The sequence below is a fragment of the Rhea pennata genome, chromosome 1 (assembly GCF_028389875.1).
Source record: "Rhea pennata isolate bPtePen1 chromosome 1, bPtePen1.pri, whole genome shotgun sequence".
Lineage (NCBI taxonomy): Eukaryota > Metazoa > Chordata > Aves > Rheiformes > Rheidae > Rhea > Rhea pennata.
Genome location: NC_084663.1, coordinates 24,690,671 through 24,715,318, shown reverse-complemented (window position 1 = coordinate 24,715,318; position 24,648 = coordinate 24,690,671). Strand labels below are relative to the sequence as shown.

The following is a 24,648-nucleotide window of genomic DNA, read 5'->3' as shown; positions in this document are numbered from 1 at the left end:
CTCCGCTCCTGCGCTGGGGGCTCTCCGTGCTGGCTGGAGCTGGCTCCCTTCCAGGGGCACCTACTGCCTCGAGGGCAGCAGATCTCAGGCTTGGACCCAGCATAGGAGAAACTCTGTAAACCTGGCAAACAGAAACTATGATTTTTCCAAAATAAACACTTCCCCTGAGGAATCCAGACAACAGTTCAAACAATCTGAAATATTCAAAACATCTTTTAATTTTAGGATTCTATACAAACTTTGATAGATACAGAAGTCACGACAAAATGTGTTCTTATTGCCTGAAATCTTTCACAGAAATAGAAACATTGACAGCAAGCTTACTGACACCCAACATGATGAGATATCTTTAAACTTGCAAAATGAAAGCTGGGGAACAGGAGACACAACAACACTCCTAAGTAGTTTGTATGTGTTTGACTGTCCTCGAAGTCCTACTATTTATATACTGACCTTAAAATACAAAGAACCAAGATCAAAGGTTTTAATGTAATGTAATATAATAATGAAAAAATAAGCACATAAAAAAGTAAACAAAGTGTAATCCTGAAAATACACTATTTTTTTTACCTAGAGTACTGACTTATTCCAAGAATGATTTCCTGTATAGGTGTGTTTTAAATGAGACACACATTTTGTTTTTTTGCACAGGACATCAATATTTGATGGAGATACAAGAACAAATGACATCAAACAGAAGGGGAAGAAACCTAATCACAACTGGAATGCAAACTCCATGCGAGTGTTCTCACAGCCTTAAGCAAAGCTATATATTAAAATATGCTACAACCAAAAAGTCCTTGGCACTTTTCCTCTGATAACTCTGATTTCTCTGATTTCCTCTTTCTTCTTCTTCTTTTTCTTTTTCTTTTTTTTTTTTTTTAATGGAGCAAATTGCATTTCCGCACCTATCATAAGGCAAAACTATAAATGCAACAAGGACAAAAAATTACCCCCCTCAATCCAAAATAATCTTCACCCTCAAACCATCCTCCAGAACTCCAAATATCTAGTGAAATAATATCATCCTTCTTCTTCATCACTGTCTTTCATAGTAATGCCCTGAAGTCCTCCTGCATCTGTGACTGAGACTGTAGCTTCCTCTACTGTCAGCCGACTGTGAACAGTATCATAGGTTTTACTGTTCAGTGTTCCCTCCAGTACACCTTGCAGTCTGAAGTCGCGGTAGGTTTTCTGTGGCAAAATCAAAGCATTTTGAATTAGAGTCAATAAAGTCATAGTTTTCCACTACAGAGTGGCCACTTTTAGCATGCCAGCAGAACAGCTTCATTCTTCTCTCAGTTATGAAACTAGCAGCTGGAATTTGCTAAAGATTTTGGAGTCTTAGCTCCTGGGCTGCATGAAATTCCTAGAAATTTATTTTAAAAAAAATCTGCTTGAACTCCGTAAAAAGGGTAGACTCAAAGTGACTTTTTAATTTGGAAATGCAGCAATCAGTGACCACGTTTCAGGCTTCACATAAAATAAATACAATTATCATAAAATAAATACAATTATGATTATTGACGTGCACAGAAAAAAATAGCTCATGAGCTTAGACAGATGTGGTGATAAACAACTTTGCTTGTGTACTACAGCCCAAGATTGCAAGTGTATTATTTTTTTTCCTTTCCAGTGACTGCTCACTGTCTTTTGTTTCCTGAGATTTGTTTTGAGAAAAAAAAAAGTCTTTCTCATGAGTCAGCTCCTCCCTGGATACACTAGTTCCCTAAAGATGTTTTCTACATTTTGGTCCAACAATGATGCAGCTTCTGCTAATGTCTATAATGTTGAAAAGATTATTATTTCATGGGCACAGGTCATAACATTTTTCAGGTAGAATTTTACAAAATATGTATCGAGGTAAGCAGTGCCACCTTGTTTCACTCTAAGAACGCAAAGAAGAGAGTGCACAAGCCATGCTTTGATGGACATTCCTTTAACAGGTTCCATTTTGCACACTTCTGTAACTACATGCACATTTCTCAATTACTTACTTTCGTGTAATTTATTCAATAAGAAACCAAGAAAGATTTTTTGTTTAACTGTATATTGAAACATGAATTTGGCTACAGGTACTTCTGTCATTTCACAGAAAATATTCTTTCCTCAAAACATTTTTTTTGCATTTACTTTTACATATGTAAATTAAATGTTGAAAAATAAATTCAGTTTTAGATTGTGATCTGTATTCTATGATGTAATAGTTTCTATTGTGACTACTTCAGCTCTGTGTAAATATGAATTTACATTCTAAGTCATCTCCTACATTCTAAGTCATCTCCACTCTCTCTTTTTTTTTTTCCATTTGACATGGTTTTGTTTCCTTTATATGCAACCTTTCTATGACCCAGTGGATACTATTTTTTTTGACTTTGCACCAAGAAAGAATTCTGAGTGAAATTGTATTATTCACTGATGATGTGTTCAAATGGGTAAATGGAAAATCATCCTTATTCTCCTTATTCTTATTTTTTTAAGTCGTGAAATATTTGAAATAACCTTTCCTTCATTTAGCTTAAAAAGCTGAAGAAGGACAATATGACTTATCTCATTCTTATTTTCTGTATGCTGTTTATATGAGTTCTCAGTATTTATGGAAGAGACTATAGGAAAAAGGAAATGGAAAATAATTAAGGGCTATCAGACCCATTGCCCTGAAGAAGGAGACTGTGCACAACCCTTAGAAAAAGAAAAGAAAAAGAAGAGCTGATCTTGGTTTACTCAATTCTTCAGAGAACTGCAAAAGACACCTCTCAAAAATGGGTAATATTCACTGGGAGAATTTTTTTCTGCCACTATCTATGGTGATTATTTAAACACTGTCTGAATCATTGAAACTGAGATTTATTGACTTTTATGGGTCAGCTTCAGAGTCAATGGATGCAGCTTATGTTTTGCTCATACACTTGTGTGAGCACCCTATCCGGTCTTTTTCAAGTGTCACCATTACATTCTTTTTTTTTATATAACTGTGTATTCAATTTCCTTTCATGCTGTTAACAGGTCCTACAGCAATTTCTTTTAGATTTACATTGTATTTCTCCCATTCTCGGTCCAGCACTCTTGGGTTCAGCCATTGCTCTTCTCTTGACACACTTTTGCAGGATAATAATGTTCACTTCCAAGCTTAAATTCTCATTTCTCCCTAACTTTCCTCTTAGCCTTTGATCTTTTTTTTTCAGTCATGTCTCTCTGCATGTGTCTCAGACATCTAATGATTCCTTTATGCCACCATCCCCAAATCTCAGCTTCAAGCGGAAAAAGCAATGGTTTCTTCTTCTGGTCTTTCTTTAAAATGCTTTTGTTTTGTACACACATGAAAGAATCATCTATTTTTCACTCAATCCTTAGCCTTTAAAAATTACCTCCCATTTCTTTTTCAGAATATTTCCAAAATGCTCCATACCTTCCTCTCAAATACCGTAACTCATAGCATATCAAAAAGAGGTGATGTGTAACACAGCCTCCCAGACTTCCCAAAGGCAAGTGCAGAAGCATCTCCTTTCTCTCCGTAGTCTTGAGGAGTGGTGTCTTCCCATGAACTCTTCTCCAGCTAGGCTGCTGCAGTGAAAACTTCTTATGATATTCTTCTTCAACCACTGCTTCTTTATTTCTCAGACACCTGGGAGTTACTGTTTTACTGGTTCTGCCTTCTGCACCAGCCAGAGCACAGGTATTTAAGGTTTTCTGTCTTTCAAACATTGACTAGAAACTCTGACTAACACCATCTTCAATTTTCTGCGTTCATAAAAGGTACTATGGAGTAACTTGTAAACACACTTAGATTGAAAATGCAAATGCATACTAAACCTTGTGTATCGGCACAAAAAATGCTGCCAGTATAGCTGGTGTAGTCCCATCACCACTGGGAGTGTGCTTCTTTTAAACAAAGCTAATCATTGCGCCAATCTGCAGAATTAAGGTTGGCAGTGCTGCCGGTTCACTAGACTTTGCAATTCCTTTTTTGTAAGTCTTTAATCTTTAGGGTGATATTTACCTGGAATAAGTTAGTCTGTCCATTCTTAGCTCTCACTGGGCATGCTTTTTGGGCCCTATAACATCTATGCCCCCAGAGGAAGAAAACTACCTTCACTTGAGAGGAGCTTTAAATCTTGCACAAGAGCCATTCATTTCAACCACAAACAGCAAACTGCTTTTGCCATCTCGGCACAAAATAAAATGAAGAGCCAAATCCTGTTCCCATAGAAATGAGTTGTTACAGTTGAAAATAGCAAAGCTAAGCCTGGATAGCTTAGAGAGCCTTGATAACACGATTATTATGACTGTTCTACAACTCTCTCTCCTCCTCCCTCTCTCTTCCCCCCGGCTCCTCCTTTCTTTAAGCAGTAGATGCTGAAAGTTCCAGTTGTAATCCTGTGCCCTCAAGTGAAAATTCTTCTCATTTTACAGTCTCACCTGAATTTCATGAAAAAATACTTTAGAGGCAATAGGGTTATCACTGGCATCAGGTCCTTATTGCACCTTTACACACATAACAAGAATGTTCAGAGCTAAACAACACAGAACTAAAAGGAAAAATTTTGAAATGGCTCCCAATCTCTTGCATAAGGGTATTAACTAATCTCTAAAAAAGAGTTAAGAAAAAAACTTTCCTTCATGGTAGATTAAATCATAACTGCCCATTGCAAGATGTTTTGCACTTTCCTTAGAAAGACTTGACATTGGCCGGTGTAAATGACTGAAGACCAGACTGGAGGGCTGATATCCTTATTCGTATTGACACTGATCCCAGTGTATGAAAGATTCTATACAATATATTGCATATTGTTTTCTAATTGAACCTAGTGATCGTATGAACATAGAAAAGAGAAAAGATACCTTCTACTTTTGGAGAAGTGCAGAAGAAAGCAGAAAGAATGTTATTGTGATTATTAAGCTAAATCAAAATTCAAGAATATGACAAACAATAATTTCTTAGAAATAATGTATGGCATTGCTGTACAGCTAGCAGTAATCTGTTTAAGCGCCTTGGAATAATTTGAGTTTCAATACTTTTTCTCATGTAACTTTGTCACTGATGCCAAGGATGAACAATGTATGATAACTACCATTGTACAACAATTAACATTAGAAGTTTTAATCTTTTTTCCCTTCAAATTTGCAACAAATATGTAAAAAACCTAAACAAGTCAGTAATTTTATTTCACATTTTCACACCCATGTTAATACTTCATTACTTTTCTCTCTTTACTATGCAATCTATCTCAAATATGTTTTGTTTACCTTTACTATCTTGATGAGAGTCTTCAGCTGGTAGATGTGAAGCTGAAGGTCTAATCTATCAGCCAACCACATGCATATGACTTTCATGGAACTGCTATACCATTGCTGAAAAGAAGGATTAAAAAAAATCACAAACAGCCGCCCTGCAGTATTCATTTAACAGATTTGGTAATGAGAGGTAATGAAACACTTTGAAATGATCACAGATCAGCACTTGAAGTCAACAATGATATATTTTCTTGTTAAAAGAATTGCATGGGTCATTAGGAAATCAAATAACTTGACCTAGACTGTTCTTTACATGAATTAGCAACTGCTATTTTTTCTTTCAGTTATAACATTTTCATGTAAAATAGTGTTATGCACTTTGCTATCTGTCAGTAAGAGTGGATATTAAATACATTTAACATGAAAGAACTGACAGCTAAAATAGTAGGGGAAAAATCAGGTAGGTATCTTTAGAAAAATTTTGCAATACCTAGACTTACCAAACCAAACAGAAAAACAACATCAAACAAAATAAGGAACCTATCATACTTTTTTTCTTCTAGATCATATTTTTTTATTAAGGCAAAATGCCAAAAATTCCTCCAAACTGTATTTAAGCAAGATTTTATTTTATGTTAATTACTGATTATAATTACAGCCTACCTTATTTCCTTTTTGTGTTTTAGGTACGTGAATGCTTTTACCCAAAGCTTTACAAATCTACCTGGTAGGAATAAGCTCTCTGCTGTTGGTGCCCACGTTCCCGTAAGCCCAGATCCAAATAGCTGCTATAATAGTTCTTGAACATTAACTGTATTAAAAGGATTTTGCAAAAAATAGTTGTAGCACTACTCCTCCCTCCCCTATAAAATAGTAACCACATGCCACTTAGTCAAACTATAGAAAAGAAGTTTTTTTGTTGTTGTTGGTTTTTTTTTCATTTTTAGCAGTAAGAGATTAAGAGAGTTTGTGTCTTAGCTCTGTTTCTAGTCTGTTCCCCCACAGGGAAGAGGCTTAAATTCTTTTCTAATGTAATTTCCTGTGGCTTTACAAAATATGCTGATATGCAAAGAGAAGAAACATTGTGCATATTTTAAAATACAGCATGTTATACAATGTATACACTATGAAGTAATTCAAAGGAAGGCTAATATATGCCTCATTAGCAATCTCTATATTAACGAGTAAAATAAAATATATATTGAAATAATGAAGACAAATTACTAGTTACTGGATATAACTACAGATAAAATCAGAATGCTGTAATTGAAATATAAGTTTTCTAGAACAAGCTTGGCATACACACAGAAAATACAATTAAATACTTTTTCCTTATGGCAAACTAAATGTTGTATCATTGTAACTCTTAGTTGTAAGAGATATTTGAAATAAGATTTTTATATAATATTGACTTCTCTTTATAGAGATTCTCTAGTCTAATATTTTTACCATGTTAAAATATATCTGAAGTATAAATCACTGTAAAAAATTTGTTGCACATTTTATTAAAGCTATTCCTATTAATTTATTATTTTACAGAAGTGAACAAATACATCACAAAAATGCAGATGGCTACCTTTTCATAAAACTAACTCTATTTGTTAATAAAATGTGTAACGGATCTTATATCCATAAAATATTGTTTTACATCATTGAACAACATTTTACAGGATTTACACTATCACACCCATTACATGCATGCTAGTTTTATATACAATTATATAAAAGTATAAGTACTTATAAAATATCTTTAATGTAAAAGAGTTGTTAGCAAGTTGCAGCTGTAAGCTCTATATGACAGCTGTTGTATGTATACAGACATATACAAAATAAAATATATAAGATTATTTACTTGGTGAATATTATTAATCTAATAATCATTAAAAATCATATACAAAATATTTTACCCAGAATATATTTTGCTATTTGCAATAAGATGAGCCAAATTACTATAGTATCACTTAGACTCTATGATTTTTAATCTTTAACATAATTAAGATAAAGAGTATGCTTTTTTTTAGAGGAATTTTCTCAAATCTCATAATCTTCCATTAAAAAAAATCAACAATAAATCTATAATGCATTTGTTATCTGTCAAACAACTGGAAGAAATCAGAAGGGGCTCAAACTTGCTCACAAGAACAAACTACAAATATGATTGAAAATTCTGTGACTGATCACCTTATGCAACATTATGGAATGGTGCAAAGGATTACTGAGTCCTATTTTTCCAGCATGTGTCTTAAAAAAATAAGAAAATGAAAATGGATGCAGTTCTAATTAGGCACTCCATGTGTATGTGTGGTATACTTAACTGCACAGAGAACAAAGCTAAGAAACTGAAGTAAAGAGAATTAATTTTCCTTCTTCACTTTGTGAATGAAAACAACTTAAGATTTCTTGCCTATTTTTCATATGCTAACCTTTTGATAAAAATATGTAATTCAGTGATCATAAAATGATACAATGTACTTCTGTATTAAAATACATTACTCAGAAAAATATACGGTATTATATTTAAAAAATCCATGTTTTGAAGAATTATCACAGTATTTTTAATTAAAATATGACATTAAGTATATTTTTAGAGTCTTCCCAGAGGCACCTGTGGACAGAATTTGTGTTCACTATTGGCCTTACACCTACCAGTTCGGAGCACTTAAAAGGACTGATTTTGCATAACCATAAATCTTCTGGACTATATAAGGTAAATGTAAATTTAAAGGTAAATATTTCCCTATTACTTTTTTTTTGGAGTCTGTTAAAATGCACAGTACTGCAAATGCCTCTTAGAGGTGGAATCCATGTCACACATTTTGACCATCAAGAGCATGTTACAGAGGGAGAGATGCATCTACTGTGAAATACAGAAATCTATTGCAAACTCACAAGCTTCAGCAATTAGATAATGGCCCTTAGATTTCAAAGGTTGTAACTGATTAGAAAAAAAATCCTTCTAACTGTTTTATATAAAAATCACTTTTCCTCTTCTATCAATAGCACTGGAAGGACAATACGACTCTTGCAGATGTCAATGATAAGGCATTAGCAGCTTATTCTTTGTTGTCCTCTATGCCAGAATAAAGCAGTGAGTGTATATTATTTTTTTTTCACATCAGCACATAACAGCAGCCAACCACTTTAACAAAAATATGTTTGCCTCCCTGTCCCCCCTTCTCTTATTCATAGCTCATCCAGCTCCTGTAAGGGCATGCATTACTCACTTCATTTTCCTGAGATACCTCTTTTAAAGTAAAAAAATAAGAGAAAAGGAAAGGCCAGGGTTGACTCTGTGAGACCCCTGTATTTATTCACACTTATTGTGCATGACTGTAGACTGGTAAATCATATTAGCAGCCCGTCTCCCCATCAAGCTGCTACTTGCTTTCCAGCCCTGGGAAGGTTCAACAAATCAACAGGAGCACGGAAAACAGAACATCAGTCTAATCTAGTGTTTAAGGTGAAGTTTTCAAACCCAATCTGAGAAGATCTTTAGAGCAAGCAACAAGCTGAAGGGCTCAGAAGGTGGTATTGACAATGAAAGAGTGCTGAAATATTGAGAAGCGCAGCACTTGTGCATTTTTAATAACAAGAGGGTCAACAAGGACACAGCTCCCTCAGTGCCAATAGTTGCCACACCAGGGCTATAAACGCTCTCAGTTCATCAGATTTCTTAAACAGTTCATCAGCTTTCTTAAACACCCTAAACCCCCTCAGTGGACCTTTAGTCTTAAATTAACAAACCAAAGCAATGAAAGAGGGTGCAGCTTGAATGGCTGGCATTGATCCCCACCGGGGCTCGGCGGCTACAGGCGCTGAAAAACTCGCTCCTTTGTCGGGAGGAATCGACAAACCTCCTCGCCTAAAGAGTCCAGCTGAGGCGGGCTGGAGGCACGCAGCTGTAAAGGGCTCCCCTCGCCCCGCTCCCGGCGCTCACAAAGCGCCGAGCGTGAGCTCTTTGTCAGGCTCCAGACTCTGCAATTTTCTAACAAGGATTAAAGTTGTTTCTCGGCAGGGCCAGTGAAAAGCGATTTAGCAACATACCGGGCTTTCTTCATGCAAGTTAAAGAGAAGTAGTTAAGGAATTCCATTATTCTGCTGACCGGTGGAAATACGAAACAAATATATTAAATATTCACCATCATTTTTGTGTGTGTGTGTGTGGGGGGGGGAATCGATAACGTTTGGAGAACGAGTCAATTAAATATAACACTTACTGTCTGAAAGCAAGCACTTCAGATTTATTTTTGAAGTTTTATAAAAAGGTGCAGCTGTTTGCCACCTGGTAGGGGGGCTCAATACATACTAACATACAATGCTTTAGTCCTTCTAGGCCTGATTTTCCTACATCTGATTCACAAGAACCCATAGAGTTTCTATATCTTCACCCCTCTTGGTAAACGGGCAGTGTCAAAATGGCAGGAAGAATAGCTTTTCTAGGAAACACATTTTTTTCTTCCTACTGAAACCTGTCCTTCACTATTGGTTGGGAACTGAGTTGCTCGAGCAACATATAGGATGTTTTTACTTGTCCAACTCTACTCTTACTACAAGGAACAATACCAAACAGAATTCCTCTCACTTAAAAGACTGTACATCAAAGGCCGCAAAAGCTAAAATGCTAAATATCTTGAGCATGTTAAAGATTAAGTGTCAAAATGTCTAATAATATATTAAGAGACAATCCTATAATATTGTTCCAAAATTTAGATAGCAATCATTAGTAGTATGCCAAGGAACAACTGGAACATTTCAAAAGCAAAGTTAAATAATGAAAGAATAAATAAGTTATTCCTTACAAATGCAAATATCAAAAGTTAGAAAAAAAGTTTCATAATTTATTTCCCTCTTTGCAAAATAGGAGCAATTATACTGACTTCCTTTATTGATCATTAACGATAATTAGGGAACCAAATGTAACAGATAGAGCCTTTAAAATACTTGGAGGTTCAGGACTTATAGCTACATTTTTGAGTGTAGACAAAATTGATAATTTCAACAGATCCTGAGCATCTGGAGATTGTAAACTTTTCTGTAGGATGGAAATGCTTGATAAATCTTAAAAAAAAAAAAAAAAAAAAAAAAAAAAAGGTGCTGGTGAAGGATTTCTCAACCTGCAGGCCATCAGCAATTTTGTATCACATCAAAGGATGGTCTGCAGAAATGACTAAGTCTTTTAAAATATGCATGGAAATATCAAAATAAAAAATCAAGGAAGAAGAAGTAATAAACATTCAGAAATCTTTACATTTTTTTGCAGAGACAAACCTTTAACAGTTGAGGAAACTGTAATTAGATATAGGTAGCAAATTTCATGTATCAGCATCTAGTACTCTCTTGCTACTCTATCAATACTGATTTCCCGAATATGTCATTTATTAACTGGTGAAAATAGCCATTTCTTCTGCTGGAGACACACCAGAACGTGTCCGGCAGTGACGCAGTGCCCTCCCAGAACTCCCGTCTGCATCCTCACTCCCCGGGGAGGGAGCAAATTCTTTCCTAAGCGACTTTTCTTTTCTGGGTTGCACCGTGGGAGACCTGGCTGCATCTGAGAGACACTTTGATTTGCTCTTCCAGGTAGGGTAACTGTTTCAGTGACCAGGAAAATGAAGGAGGAGAAGTTGGGGAAACCTCAGAGCAGAAGAGGCTCTTGTGCAAGAACTTTCCCTTCTCGCTGTCAGCTCCACACCATTTCATGGTGAGAGCCACTGCCCTCCTGCGACAGATCACCTCTCCCTACAACAATGTGGGCTCTCATCACACACAGGCTAATGTTGTTGCAACTCTATATGTTTAGCTAGGTTTGACCTACACGTTTGCTTCTTGTATAGTTACTACATCACTCATATTACTTGTATTATTATTTTCAACACACAAAATACAAGCAATACAAATATTAAAATTGAAATGATGTTTTAACGGACGTTAGCTTTCATCCAACAACAACATAGTTTCTAGTATGAACATTTTACATGCATTTAAAGAGCCTGACATATTATTAACTGTGTGGCTATGGATTTTGCTGGAAGACATTCCACAATTCATTGCTGTACTGTCTTTCAGTTCACTGTGTAACCCCCTGCACTCCCAGTCTTAAACTTCATGGGTGATTTAATGGGAACATTGCTGGAAATAAAATATTTGACTTTGCTGATTGAATTAAGCAAGCTTAAAATATTTTCTTAATGGAAATGGTCCAAAATGAAAATACACACTGTCATCAGTTCTTTTTTTATATGAATTATAGTAGTAAATGTGGAAAAAAGTAGTAGAAATGTAATAAAATATTTTAATTCATAATTCAGTTAATTCAATTTTCAGAAAGCTTTTTTTTTCCTTTTTCAGCCTGACACATCAGTAGGTTAATCCTACAACTGTTAATGGCATAAATTACTTCCCATATCAAAGAACATGCAGATTTTGTTTTGCAGTAAGTAAGGTTTAAAGATAAGTGATACTGTTTCACTAAGACAAAATTTTATAATCACAGATACTTTGCTGATTTGATTTCTGCTCTCTGATACTTTTGGGAATCAAAACTGATATCAAGATGCATAAATCAGAGAGATGAAAAAAGGAAGTTTTATATATACTTTGGAGACATCAGCTCTGGAAGGTTTGGGGGCTGATTTTTTGGGGTTTTTTAATGTTCAAAAATTTGAAAGAGAATAATTTTGATTTAGGGTGCCACCGTGATGTCACTGAAACATACTTTAATTCCTCTTGCAATTGTCCTTTTTTTTTATCTTGGAATTTCACCAAAAAGAGATGAAAGAAATGAAAACTAAACTAAGCACGAGTGAAACATCTATGGAATTAGCTTTGCAAGAACCGTGGGATTAGTGGGCAGTACAAACAAGGGACACCTTTTCTCTACACTGAAAATTATACGTTTAAAGCTTTTGACCTGGAAAATGCAAATGGTTAAATCAGTATGAAATGTAACATGAATAAACTCTATTTACCCATGCTCCCCTCTGTCTCCTCACTTCTTTCCCTCAGTTTCACCCAAGTTCTTCTTCAAAAGTCCCCCATTACTACAGCTCTCATTCCTGCTCTGAGAGGCTTGTGCCCCTTGTTCCCTCACAAACTCCCCCTTCGCTCAGAGCCCCCGACCCGTCTCTTCCCGTCTGTGTATTACGTGTCTAATACGCTGCACCGCTCTGCAGAGAATATACCTGCAATATGTCTCCTACCTTTGCTTCTTCTGTGGGGCTGAAATGCTTAACCAAGCTTTGAACTTTAGAAAAAAAACATGTGCAAAAAATTTCACAGCCTGAATTATATCTATGTGTAACAGGAATGGAGAAGGGAGCAAGATGCTGCCGACTATGGTATGCTTCAGCACTCACTCTTCCAGGAAAAGGGGATCAGGACAAAGATTTCTTTAGCTTGGCACATCAAGATTACAAACAGTTCCTCATGTACATTTTTTTTTAAGTTGTATCGGGTTTATTAATTTGCCTTTTGCATCTTTGCATAGCTGAGGAAGAACGGTTTTCTTCCTTCCACTGGAAGTCTTCTTTTGTTTTCTCTCTGCCTTTGGTGTACCATTACTCAAACGAACCTCTCAGGGAGCTCAAAAATATTTTGTTTTTCTTAAGAATGACTTCCTGATGAAACCAACACTTTAGTCTCTAGTAAGTCTCTTCCCTGCCTATTTGAATGAGGGATTCCCACTGTCACTCTAACACCCAAAGCAATCAGGAGAAAATGGAAAATAGCTCAAACCCTGACAGAAAGCCCTTGTTCAGCAGGACTCATGACAACAGGCAAGTGAACAGTTGTTGAATGAGATATTTCAGTGATACAAGGAGACAGATTAGGCAGGCTAATTTTCAGAAACCAGTAATGAGCAGCAAAGGGAGAACAGGGTACATTTAAAAGCACATTAAGCATCTTTGAAACTTCTTAGAAAAAAAGGATATTGTTCTGAAATAACAAAGAACATCTAGCATATCTGAAAAACCTATCTTTTAACAATTTTTCATGCTTTAAAATGGGTTTATAATTAGAAGCTGGCTAGTTGCTATGGAACTACTGCCAATTCACAAATAAATACACACTTTTCATACAAACTATACAGTACCTCTCTCTCCCCATATTGCATACTAGATTGCTAAACATTAATTTACAATATTTATGCTACTTCATAATCGCAATGTTTGTGACCTCCATTTTATTTCTGGCTTCTTCACATATGGTAGGTGCACTGGGAAGCTGGAAGTTTGTAAAATTAGACATGCTTAACTTCCTTCCATATCTGGACATCTGTAATGTTGCTGTTCTGATTTTAAATACTAGGTACTAACATAATGCTCATGACCGTGAGAGACTAACAGCACAAACATTTCCCTACTCCACTCTGGAAAAGAAATGCATCTGTGAACAGTACTTTCATAGGTTATTCTAGTGCTAAAACTCTCTGGAGCAAACACTGTTGGTCTTGCTATACTGTGTGTTGTGCTGCGATTTTGGTATATCTGCAAACATCCTCCAAGGCACAGAATGGGGAACATCACTTGAGTGACCCTGAAATGAAAGCCAGCTTGGATCCTCAAAATAAACAAATGAACATAATGTGCAATGACCAAGTTGCTATTTGTTGTAGCACTAGCCTCTTACTATCACAAGCACTATTTTTACAGACCCTCCAAATGTGCCTAGCTGTACACGTGCTGAGGAGTCTTCTCCGCCACTTAAGGATAAGCGCATGCACAGAGCTGGCAAGATTAAAAGTCCAGATTCACTTTGCCTGTAAGGCATGTAACTGAGGCACCAAAGTCTGCTTTTGCCCAGCCATCCTGGGTTCCCTGAAGAAGCCCTGGAGTGAGCTCTCAGCAAAGTAAAAATTCAGCCTCCTCTAGGCTGTCTCTCTTGCAAGGTAAGTATACTCCTAATCTCAGTACCAAGCACCAAAAGCGAGGGGAACCGAACCTGGGCCAAAGACTATGATGTAGCTTTTAGGTACCCACTCACTTTCATAGCTCTTGTCCTGGAGCTCGCTATTTAGCCTCCCAGCTCCATGTGGAATGAAGTCAAATATATATTTTAATTGGACTCTGTAGCATGTTACCGGTTCCTCTGTGTGAATATTTACACGCAGCTTATTTCTTTCTACCTCAGCAACCTTGCCCCATCACCTGTTTACGTTATTGCAGTGGCAATATATGAGAGGGCTGGATGCAGCCGTGGCGTTGATAGGGAGCTGCACGGCGGTGAGGCCATTCCTCTCCCACGCGGCATCGACTGGGCACCACGCTGAGCAGCGCAAACGCCCTGCACAGGGCCAGCCTCCTCTCTCCCCCTCTTTTCTTCTCCCCTCCCATCTTCTCTCTGGAGAAAGTGCCCTTGGATTAGGCAGGTGCTTCCTTTGCTCCTTTCCATCTCTGACCCTACTGCACACGTGCACTCTTCTAGATATGCAGATTTTTTTCCTTTCTTTTTCTTTCTTTTTCTTTTCTTTTCTTTTTTTTTTTTTTTTTTTTTTGAGATGAGTTTTCTATTCATTATTTGGACTGTTAGTCTGGTACATCACAAACACTTTGAGTATAGTGCAGCATGGAGGATAGTAAATGCTGTGTAAAATATGGAAATATAGGACAAAACATCTGAAAATATTTAAAGGAAATAATTTATATATATGTCAACATTTTTGCACATTTAAATCTAAGTTAAAGCTTTGATTCTACTTGCTGGAACAGGCTGAGGCTATAAGCAGGTGTTTCCACTGGCGACTCCCTAACTTTGTCAGTGCTTTTAGAGCACTTTGCAGATTCCCCACATGGCACTATTTTGATCTACAGCATAGCAACCTGTTTCTGTTACTCCAAACTAATCATATCATAAAACTTGATTATTCTTACCGTTTCTAGCATTTTTTTCCTTGTAACATGGTCAACAATTTTGTTGTGTCCATACTTGTGAATATTTACACAGTTTTGCTAGATTTTGCTTTTTAAGCTGAGCTTGACTGAAATGAAATCCAAGTTAAAACATCAAGCCTTCAAGGTAAGGTTTCAGAAACCACAAGGCTCCCCTGCTGTTTATACATGTGTGAATTACAGTACATCAGGAAATCAATATTCCCTAGATGGTGCTTGCGCCTGGCACTTCATGGTGAACAAACATTAGATAAGACAATATAAATGGTACAATCCCTATTGATTTTTCTTGACTGCGTAGAATGTGAAAGCTGCAGCCACAGTTAACCCTTACTGACAGACTCATCTAAAGTTTCGGGGCTATTTTATATTTTTATAGTTGTCCATGCTCAATTGATTCCATTAAGTTGCAAGACACATTTCAAGCCATCCAGATAAAAAAAATGCAGTGCCTGGAATGAGCTGCTGCTACTTTGTGCCTAGCAGGATAAAAAGGTTAAAGGGCTAAATTGTGCCTGGATGTTGGAAGGAGTTCTCTTTTATTTGATAAAATTTGTTATTGTTTTTAGTGAATGGGTACTGTGAGTGATGGATAGATGCATTTAACAAAGTTAAATAAATGAACAAATAGCATAGATCAGAAATAACCATTTCTGGGAAACTGTACTGGAAGTTCCAAATATTATTAAACCCCTGTCAAAAAAAAAACAAGCAAAAATCTCCAAGTCTCACTCCTCTGTATGTTAAACGTCTCTCAGAAAAAATATGGTATTGGCTTAAAAATCTTGAGTTTGGAGTTCTTTTCAATTCATCTTCCTATTTTTTTCTCAGGATTTACCTTTCAAGTTTTTTTAATAGTAATTCTATTTTTTTTTTAAAAAAGATGAGGTTTTCATACAATTCTGGAAAATTAGGCAGTAAGACTATGTAAGAATTTGTGAGTATCAGGATATGATATTTAGCATTTTAAAAAAGATTTTTTTTCTTTTGTATCCAAAGAGCCCCAACATCTCTATTAGCAAGATATCAGAATACCTATTTCATATATTCTCATTCTCCTGCTTGGAAAGTTTAAATAATATGATTACACTCATGTGAAAAAGAGGGCAGACATCCATTCCCTGAACACAAAAGCCAGATTGGACTATGGGACATGGAATGACTTAGAGAAAAACATCTTTATATGTTTCAGGCAGTATGATACCTGACAAGATGGAAAATCAGAAATTAAAAATGGCATTAAATGAAGAAGAGGGGAAACTTTAGGAACATATCAATACTAGGCATTGTGTTAAGGTTTCCTCTAGAGAAAACACTCTCAGCTCTGCTGTAAAAAAGCTTACAAAGTGCTGAATATTCTGAAGCAGCAAACTCTGAAGCACATGCTTAGCTTTAAGTGTGTTGTGGTCCTATTGATTTCAACAGTAGTGAGCTTTGCTGGATTGATAGCAGCATAATCAGCACCTTCGAGAGTGGGCACTCCTTTTCTCAGTATATTTCAGGGAAAAAAATCAAAGCAAACTTGTATACTTTATGAAATCAAACAGGAATTACATTCTTCAATTTTCAAATGCACTGTTTTTTTTTATACAGATTTCTATCTCAAAAAATGACATGAATTGATTCAAAAAACATAGGACTATTTCAGTGAACTATGAAGAGCAAATTTACAAGAAGTTGCTTGCATCTTATCCTTCGAATATAAGAAATATATAATTCACTTTCACACCCCACATTTGGCGACCATGCCTCTAGATCTTTTTTAGAAAATTTATCTTTTACCAAAAAAGCCATACAAATTGTTTAAAATGACAAGAATTTCTCCAGATCAAGACAAAGCTTAAAACTGGTTCTCCTATGAAGAGCTTTCTGTTTTCCGTATAAAAATATTAGACATAGTTAAAGGTGAGTTAAGACTTTGGCGAAAATCTAAAGACCATCGGTAAATCTGAGCACTGCTCAGCTTTTCAATTGCTTTTCTACTTCTCAGTTCTTTTAAATGGTTTTCTATGGCAGGAACATTTTTCTTAATTAGTCACAGCTAATTAGTGTTCTGGCATAGACAAGTAATCAGAAATGTCAGAGCTGCAAGGCTACATCTCCCTAATCCTTTGATAATAATTTAGCCTCCTGGGAGGGCCTCAAGCTGCGGTAAGTAGTGGCTGACAATAAGGCAAAATTAGGTGGGCAGCAGACCATTAGGATAGAAAAATAAAAAGCACTACCAAATCCTGCTGAGCACCATCAGGCAACTAACTACACTGCCAGATGAGGTGCCTGTTTAAGCCTGTGTTGTTAATTAGCTGATTCTACCAGACCTGCCACATATGTCCAGGTGCATCATGCAAAGATGTGTGTTTCTGGATTTGCGCCAAAGGACAATTTTGCACTGTGATCAAATTTCAAGAATCTGAGAAAGAAGCCCACATTTTTCTTGAAGATTATTCCAAGTTATCAACAAAATATGAAGATCAACAAGCTACAATCCATTTTTTTTTGTTGAGTTGCTTTTAAGTAATTAGGCACGGTCCTCTCATGTTTCTAAGTTTAATACAAACACTGCTTTTGATTCAAATGTGGCCTTTAACCAATTCTACCTAGCCTGAACTTGCTGAAGTTGCCTTGGCATACAATTTGGATCAAAAAAGCAGACTTTCTGTCAAATCACACACTTGCAAATGATTACATAACAATGAAAGTGAAGATTACTTATAAAATTAAGATGGCAGGCAGCAATTTAGGAATGATAAAATTTTTAAACCATGATTGAAGTTTCTTAGTAAAACATTGCTAAATACTAAATGCTACAACAACGTTGCTTTTGAGGTAGACATGGAGAGCACAGACGGTTGGTACTACAGAAAACTTGTTTTTAAGATATCTGTTGCTTTAGTTGTGTAACACTAGATGAAAATTAACTTATTTGCCAAGGAGAAGCACTTGCACATTTTTAATGCAATTTTTGTAAAAGGCCAGAAATCCTATATAAATGCACGTGCCTGAATGTAGCATTAGCAAAAGAATGTATTAGTAGACATGGTGACAAAAATAAACAGAAATTAATCAAATGAGTACTTCATATCCGCATTTAAGCACGCAATGAGCTACATGACATAGTAATCTTTGGAGAATAATTATTACCTCCCAAGCCCTTAAATGTATCACTGAACTTATATCATCCATCCCTTTCTATTAATGGAAAAAGAAAATAATGATTGTGATATGGGAACACTATCGGCATTTAATTTGCATTAGAGACAAAATGCAAGCCTTCTTTTTGACAGAAAAAAAATCAAGTCTGGGTCATGACAGGCCAGTAGAGTTAATGGCTTATATCTGAATTTCTGAAATATAAAAGACAAAAGCAGCTACGGAAATCTGGAGTGCTTAAACATTTATACTGCTCATAAAGATGCTCAGTCCTTCTGCAGTCGGAAGAAGTTGTATGAGTGCCTTACCATTAACATCTACTAGACAGCTTGTTGACGCTCCACCCTGACTGAGGCCGCAGCCCCGAGGACACTCACATACAGGAGCCTTCCCTGGAAGTCAGCAGGACTAGTCATACGACACAAGTTAAGCGCGCACATAAGAGATGGGGGGATCAGGGCCAAAGTCAACATCTGCTAACAGGTGCCACCTTGTACAGGAGAACAAGGTGACCCGTATGCCACCGCTGACCTTTTCAGGATGATCGCTTTAGAGTGATTACACACCACTCTAAGAAGTACATCACATATTTATGGTAAACTTATGTACAGTTTCCCAGAAATTAAAGCCTTAAAATAAGCTGGAAAACATCTAAATTATCTCAATGGTCAGTCATTGATGAGTTGAAACTGTTTTCATAAGTAGTTCTTTATTTCTTAGAGTGGTAATCAATTATTTGCATTAAAAAATCTCATTATATATATAGCGTTAATGAAATTAGAATCGTATGTCTGTTGACACTCTAAGTTTTTCACAACAGACTGGCACAAATATAACCTACATGATAATGCTCTTCATGACAAATAAACTAAGCATATTTTTTGAAATATTTTTTTTCTGTGTTCAGACAAATATATCTATACTTTGGGTGCAATTAACAATTACAAGTCACTATCAAAGTGACTCTTAACAAGTTTACATCACTACAGAAGGTAAGAACTGAATCAACCTATATATTTTACACAAAAGAACTTCTTTTTTTGGGTGGGCTTGTTAGCAAAATCAATTTTTATTTTAAAGTAGGTAGCTTCTAATTTATAAGTCTCATGCCATTTCAAATGTTCAGCCCATCTTAAAAATTCCAGGTAGAAATATGAATCTAAGTCCAATTAGTGATGATACCCTGTTTACAGACACAACACTGCTTTTACTGAAGCCAATGGTAAACCCCCCATTGATTTTGATAGTATAGAATTAGACCCTATGGGAATTTTATATTTGGATATTATTTTCATCTGTTAAGCTTGTGACTAGCTACATAGAGCCATTCTTTGATAGGCTGTACAAATGTTCCTGTATTATTCATCAAGCAGATCCTAGCAGGTGAGTCTTATTCTATTTAGTGATATTTTAGACTTATTCCAGATTTGTATAGTTCCATTTAAATATTTCTTTTTCCCGATTACCAGGTGCCACTCTTACAGCCTCCTCTGAAGATAAGCATTTTTCAAAGTACAATTTTGTTCCTAAAAAGCTTTATTATACATTATTTAAAATCACTTCCTGGTATAAATGATTACATTTAAAATAACGTTTCACTGTATGATGCTTTGAATCACAATTAAACATTTTTTTTGTTAAACAAATACAAGACTTCCTGTATTCACGATTTACTTGTTAAGACACTGCATCTGCCTGAGTCATTGTAGTATTAATGCTAGAAAGAGTTTCCTTTATTTGGGTTTATTAGAGACAGAAACTTGTCCCATTGTAACTTCAGTGTTTTAGATTACTTCAGTGCAAATCTGAATAGATCACATGGATCACTGAATTAAACGGGAATTGTGAATGAAGAGTTGACATTTAACCTGGAGACACTACAGTCCATCTACATGTACCACACACCGCAACACCTTTTCAGTGCTCTTTAAGTCTGCAGCGAAAAAACCAAAAGCCTCAGCTACAATTCCCTGCAGAATGAGAGCAGGAGAGATGAAAAGATAGCAAAAACATCCAAAGTTCCTGCAATAAGAAGGAATTTGATAGGCAAAATTCCTATTTGACCCCAAAGAAGGACCATTCCCTACACCACAAAGGAAGGCAAAAAGTCCTAAGGGTCTTTGAAAACTGACTAAGGGAAAAAACTCTCTGGGATTCCAAATCTGGTGATTAAGTTTGAGAGCAAGAACAAGGCACAGTAGCTGGACACCCGGGAGATGCTGATGGTACCAGGTGCACCAGTTCCTATTGCCCTGCATGCTGTCTACACCTCTTTCAGTGGAGCTGAAGAATGAAATGCACCCTCATACCACATTATTCAGAGGAAAGAAAAGGAAAAATATAACCACCTTGTTCTGACGCATGATCAGTAGAGGCACTGAAGCATAGGTTTTAAGTGGTTTAAAAGTAGTGCAAAAAACCCCTCGGGAGTCTGGTCCACTTTCAAAGCCCTTTCAGTGTATCTCACACATAAGGATGCATATCACAACTTAAATTCAGTTTTCCTGAATTTTCCTATTTTGTCTAGCATAGCAATGCCTTTTCCAGGCTTATCAAGCACGACCATAGAGAAATGTAGATTTTTTCACTTTCCTTGATTTGAGAAGACTGTTCTAGAACATCTCAGCTAGTTAGAAATTTAGAAATTTTCCAGCATCTAGCCTCAATATATTTGTGTCCCATTTTCAGCCATTTTTACTTATAGTAATACTGTTGTTTAATTTAAATAATCTTCTTTTATATGTACATTGCTTCATTGGACAGATATCCCGTTTTCTTCGTCATGGTAGCAGTTGTTTGTACATAGCAATCTTGAATCACATCAATGAAGTTTATCCACAACTAGTTTGCAAGCACACATTTTTGGATTAAAATAGCATTTAAGGCCTGATTTTGTCTTTACTGATATCTGTCAATTCCAGAATTTTCTAGTTTATTGCTTATTCTGAATTAAGTGTTTCCATGGTTGAAGTATATGCATGCACTTTTCTTATTCCTCTTGGCTGATGATTTCTCCTTTGAAAAATACTATGTATTTTAAGGAGAAAATAGCAATGATCTGCAGCTCTAGCCAGTCAAATAGTCTGAAATATATATACATAAAACTTAAACTTTTTTTATTCTTTCTATTAAAATATAGCTTGATAGAATTTAATTTATGAGCAGTACATAGTTTTTGCTGAATTACTACTTTAAGAACACCTTCCAAAAATCATGAGTGAAACCTTGTTCAATACATTGTTCTAGAGCTGAGGTAACCTCAGGAAAGGTGAGTTTACACAGTGAGACTTCTTTCCAGTTTCTGGGCACTATCAGTTTACATATTTGTTACTGTTTTTGCCTGATTCTGTTTAACTGCTTATATCTCCTAATATGATGCTATGCAGAAATGAGATACCACCATGTACAAAGATACAAAAAAAAGGATATTTGTTTTCGCAGAATACTTATCATGCTTCAATAACCATGTATACTTTTTTTTCTCCCTTACATGACATCATACGAATGAATAAAAGGGGATAGTTATGGTTTTGTGTCTCAAAGGCAAGTGGTCCATCACGGCTGGCAACCATACAGCTAGGTTTTCTTGTGCTGAAAAGCGTGATGGCTTAAATTAAACTTGGAAGAGGTCCTTGACCCATGCTAACCCCAAACATACTGAGGCTCTGTCTGGAAATAGTGCTAGCTGGCCTAACCAAAATCACGCCAGGACCCACGCTAATAGCTTAACAGTAAGGATGACCGCTTGCTAGTTCTCAAGACTGTGCCCTGGCCCTCTTCAGTTTGCTACTATGGACATAGCCTAAGGTTTAGTCCAATCCACTACATCAGAAAAGTCACTGTGGTCTCTACAGTGAGAGCTAGACTTGGCCCTCGGCACATAATTTTATTAACATTCAGAAAATTACAACATAAGCAAAAATAACCCCAAAGAAAAACAAAAAATGGAAACTTGAAAATGAAACATATGCTTGCAGATTCAGTGCAAAAGCAAACTGAAGCAGAAGTTGCTAATACGGTTTTAGTACTTTGTGAAGGTGCCAGCTGGATGGATGATAATTTTTCTACCCCTGCAGGGCATCAAAGCTTTTATAAAATCATTCCTTTCACACATATTAGCACTTAGCTTATTAAAACAGATGATACTTTTTTTTTCTTTCTTTCTTTCTTTTTTTTTTTTTTTGTAAAGCTGCCTGGGAGTGTCTTGAAATATAAAATCTGAGAGATAAATCTCATTTTGACCACCCAGTCTAACAAACAACAAACACTGACACGACATACCATGGCTGAGAGTCTATGTTATGGGACCTTCTGTGACTGCCATAACTGTAATGTCACAGTAAAGGCTGTGAATTGCTGTTATGAAAACATTTGCTGTATCTTGCATAATTAAATGAAACTGCCAGCAAAGCTTTCTAAAATGTTTAGGAGATGCTACACAAATAAATACATTTCAAAGTGTATATTATGTTCCAGAATTGTTATTATAATGAATTGCACTGCACAGTATCAGAGATCTTTTTTTTTTCCCTGTTCAAATTCCTACATAATTATGTTACTGATGTCACTTTCATGAAAATTGATCCAAGTTTATAATCAAATAAATTGTATTTTATTTATATTTTACATGTGTAGTGGTTTAAATTTATATAAAAGCCATGATCTCACCCTCTTAAAGTTTCTGCTTTGGATAACACAGAAAGGGAAATGCTAGACAAAAATTCGTGTTCAGAACTTGAATGAGTAGAATTATGCTTAAGAGTGCAGCTGGGAGTTTATAGGAGAGCCCTGTATCAGGAAAATTTTGGTAGAGTAAGTGACCATTTCTAACAAAAGAAGAGGAATCAAATGAAAGGAATGGTTGGAGACCAGTACAGAAGCTGAGGAAAATTACACTGAAGACACAGGCTAGCAATGTGCAGGCCTTGAGGAAAAGGATTATGCTGAATTTGCATATAGAGGATCAAGAATCTGGAAATCCATGATTCAATAAATCTTTGGGCAACTTCAAGATCTTAGAAGTCTTACACTAAAAATGCGATAAAATTAAATCTTAAAAGTCATTCCATGGTAGTACTAGTCAAATCCATAGATGTGCTTGGCTTAATTGGCCTTCTTTCTTTAAGGAATAATAAGTACAAGTTCCTTATTTAGGGAAATTAACTGTACAATGGGGTTCAAAGAAGCCACACCAGTCCAATTCTGTTCACTAATAGACTCAAAATCAAAAGATGGAATGAATTTGGAATTCAAAGTGCAGAAATGCCTATTTCAAATAATACTCTCCTAACATTTTTATTTAGCCCTTCTAGAACCTAAAATTTCCATGCAGAAAATGTTTAAAGAAGCCCACCCTTGATAGCTGAAGACAATAAAAGAAAATCAAAGAAAAATGATCAGCATGAAAAGCATCTAATTTGCTTGCTGGATATAATCAAAATGTAGCTTATCCCTTCCAGCGTAGAAGTGATGTTAGCAGATATTACAAGGGTAGTCACTTACGTCAAATAACTTCTCTATATACATTTCTTCATTGACCTTTTCTCGAAGTATATCCTGGTTCTGTCGAACAAACATAATGTAGGTATCTGCTAGATCCATTCCTGGTTTCTGTGGAGACAGAGAGCAATGGGAGAGAGTAGAGGGGAAGAGAAAGGCCACGCAACAATTGAGACTTACAGAAAGTTATTTTTAATCACAATTAAGACTGGGATTATGGTTCAGTTCTCAAATACGTATAAACTACTCATATTTACTACATCTGCTGTGAATTCTAGATTAGTAACCAAGTTCAGGAGGGTACACTGTTAAAAGTTTTCATAATTTATGAATGCTTTGAGTCATATACTGCCATACAGTAAAATATCGGCTCTAGTAACAGCCACAGCAAAATTGGCCTTTCCTCACTTTGTCCTTAGCGAGGTTCTCAGAGCTTCCTTCACGGTCCAGATCCTGCCACCACATTCAGAAAACGATTAAAAAGTAGCTTTCAGTTCCTTTTGCACTGGATCAAATTTGTTGTGATTTAGTTTCAATGTGCAGCCAAATTTCGCATATGAGGTCAGTTTCTAATCTAACAGAGTTCTAAAAATACTGACTCAAATGAAGTTAAAGCACTTCATTGGAAGTAAATGAGTTACAATGGCATAAAAATGTTAGTACGAGAGTATTTTTCTGAAACTGTTGCACTGGAATAATCAGCTCAGAGGATGACTAGGAAGCAGCAAAGACTGTAATGTTTCCCTTCTTGTACCAGTCCAAGTCCTACATTCACGGCAGAGCGGGCATAATCTTTCATAGCACACTCCCAAACATCAGGTTATGCCGTCCTGCTGCGAAATTGTGCCAGTCTGGCTAGGATGGTTGTTGAAAGTGC

General features: G+C 36.1%; 1 protein-coding gene across 3 annotated transcripts in view; it reads right to left on the bottom strand.

Moving 5' to 3' along the window:
* Positions 1 to 229: 229 nt before the first annotated feature.
* Positions 230 to 24,648, bottom strand: part of CADPS2 (calcium dependent secretion activator 2) — a 321,925-nt gene continuing 297,506 nt past the window's right edge. For all 3 annotated transcript variants that reach the window (XM_062583255.1, XM_062583235.1, XM_062583246.1), the window contains 3 exons: positions 23,775 to 23,882; positions 5,248 to 5,352; positions 230 to 1,194 (listed from right to left, as the gene is read on the bottom strand). In XM_062583255.1, the coding sequence (XP_062439239.1) occupies positions 1,024 to 1,194; positions 5,248 to 5,352; positions 23,775 to 23,882 (384 nt within the window). In that variant the 3' untranslated portion in view covers positions 230 to 1,023. The remainder of the gene's footprint in view (positions 1,195 to 5,247; positions 5,353 to 23,774; positions 23,883 to 24,648) is intronic.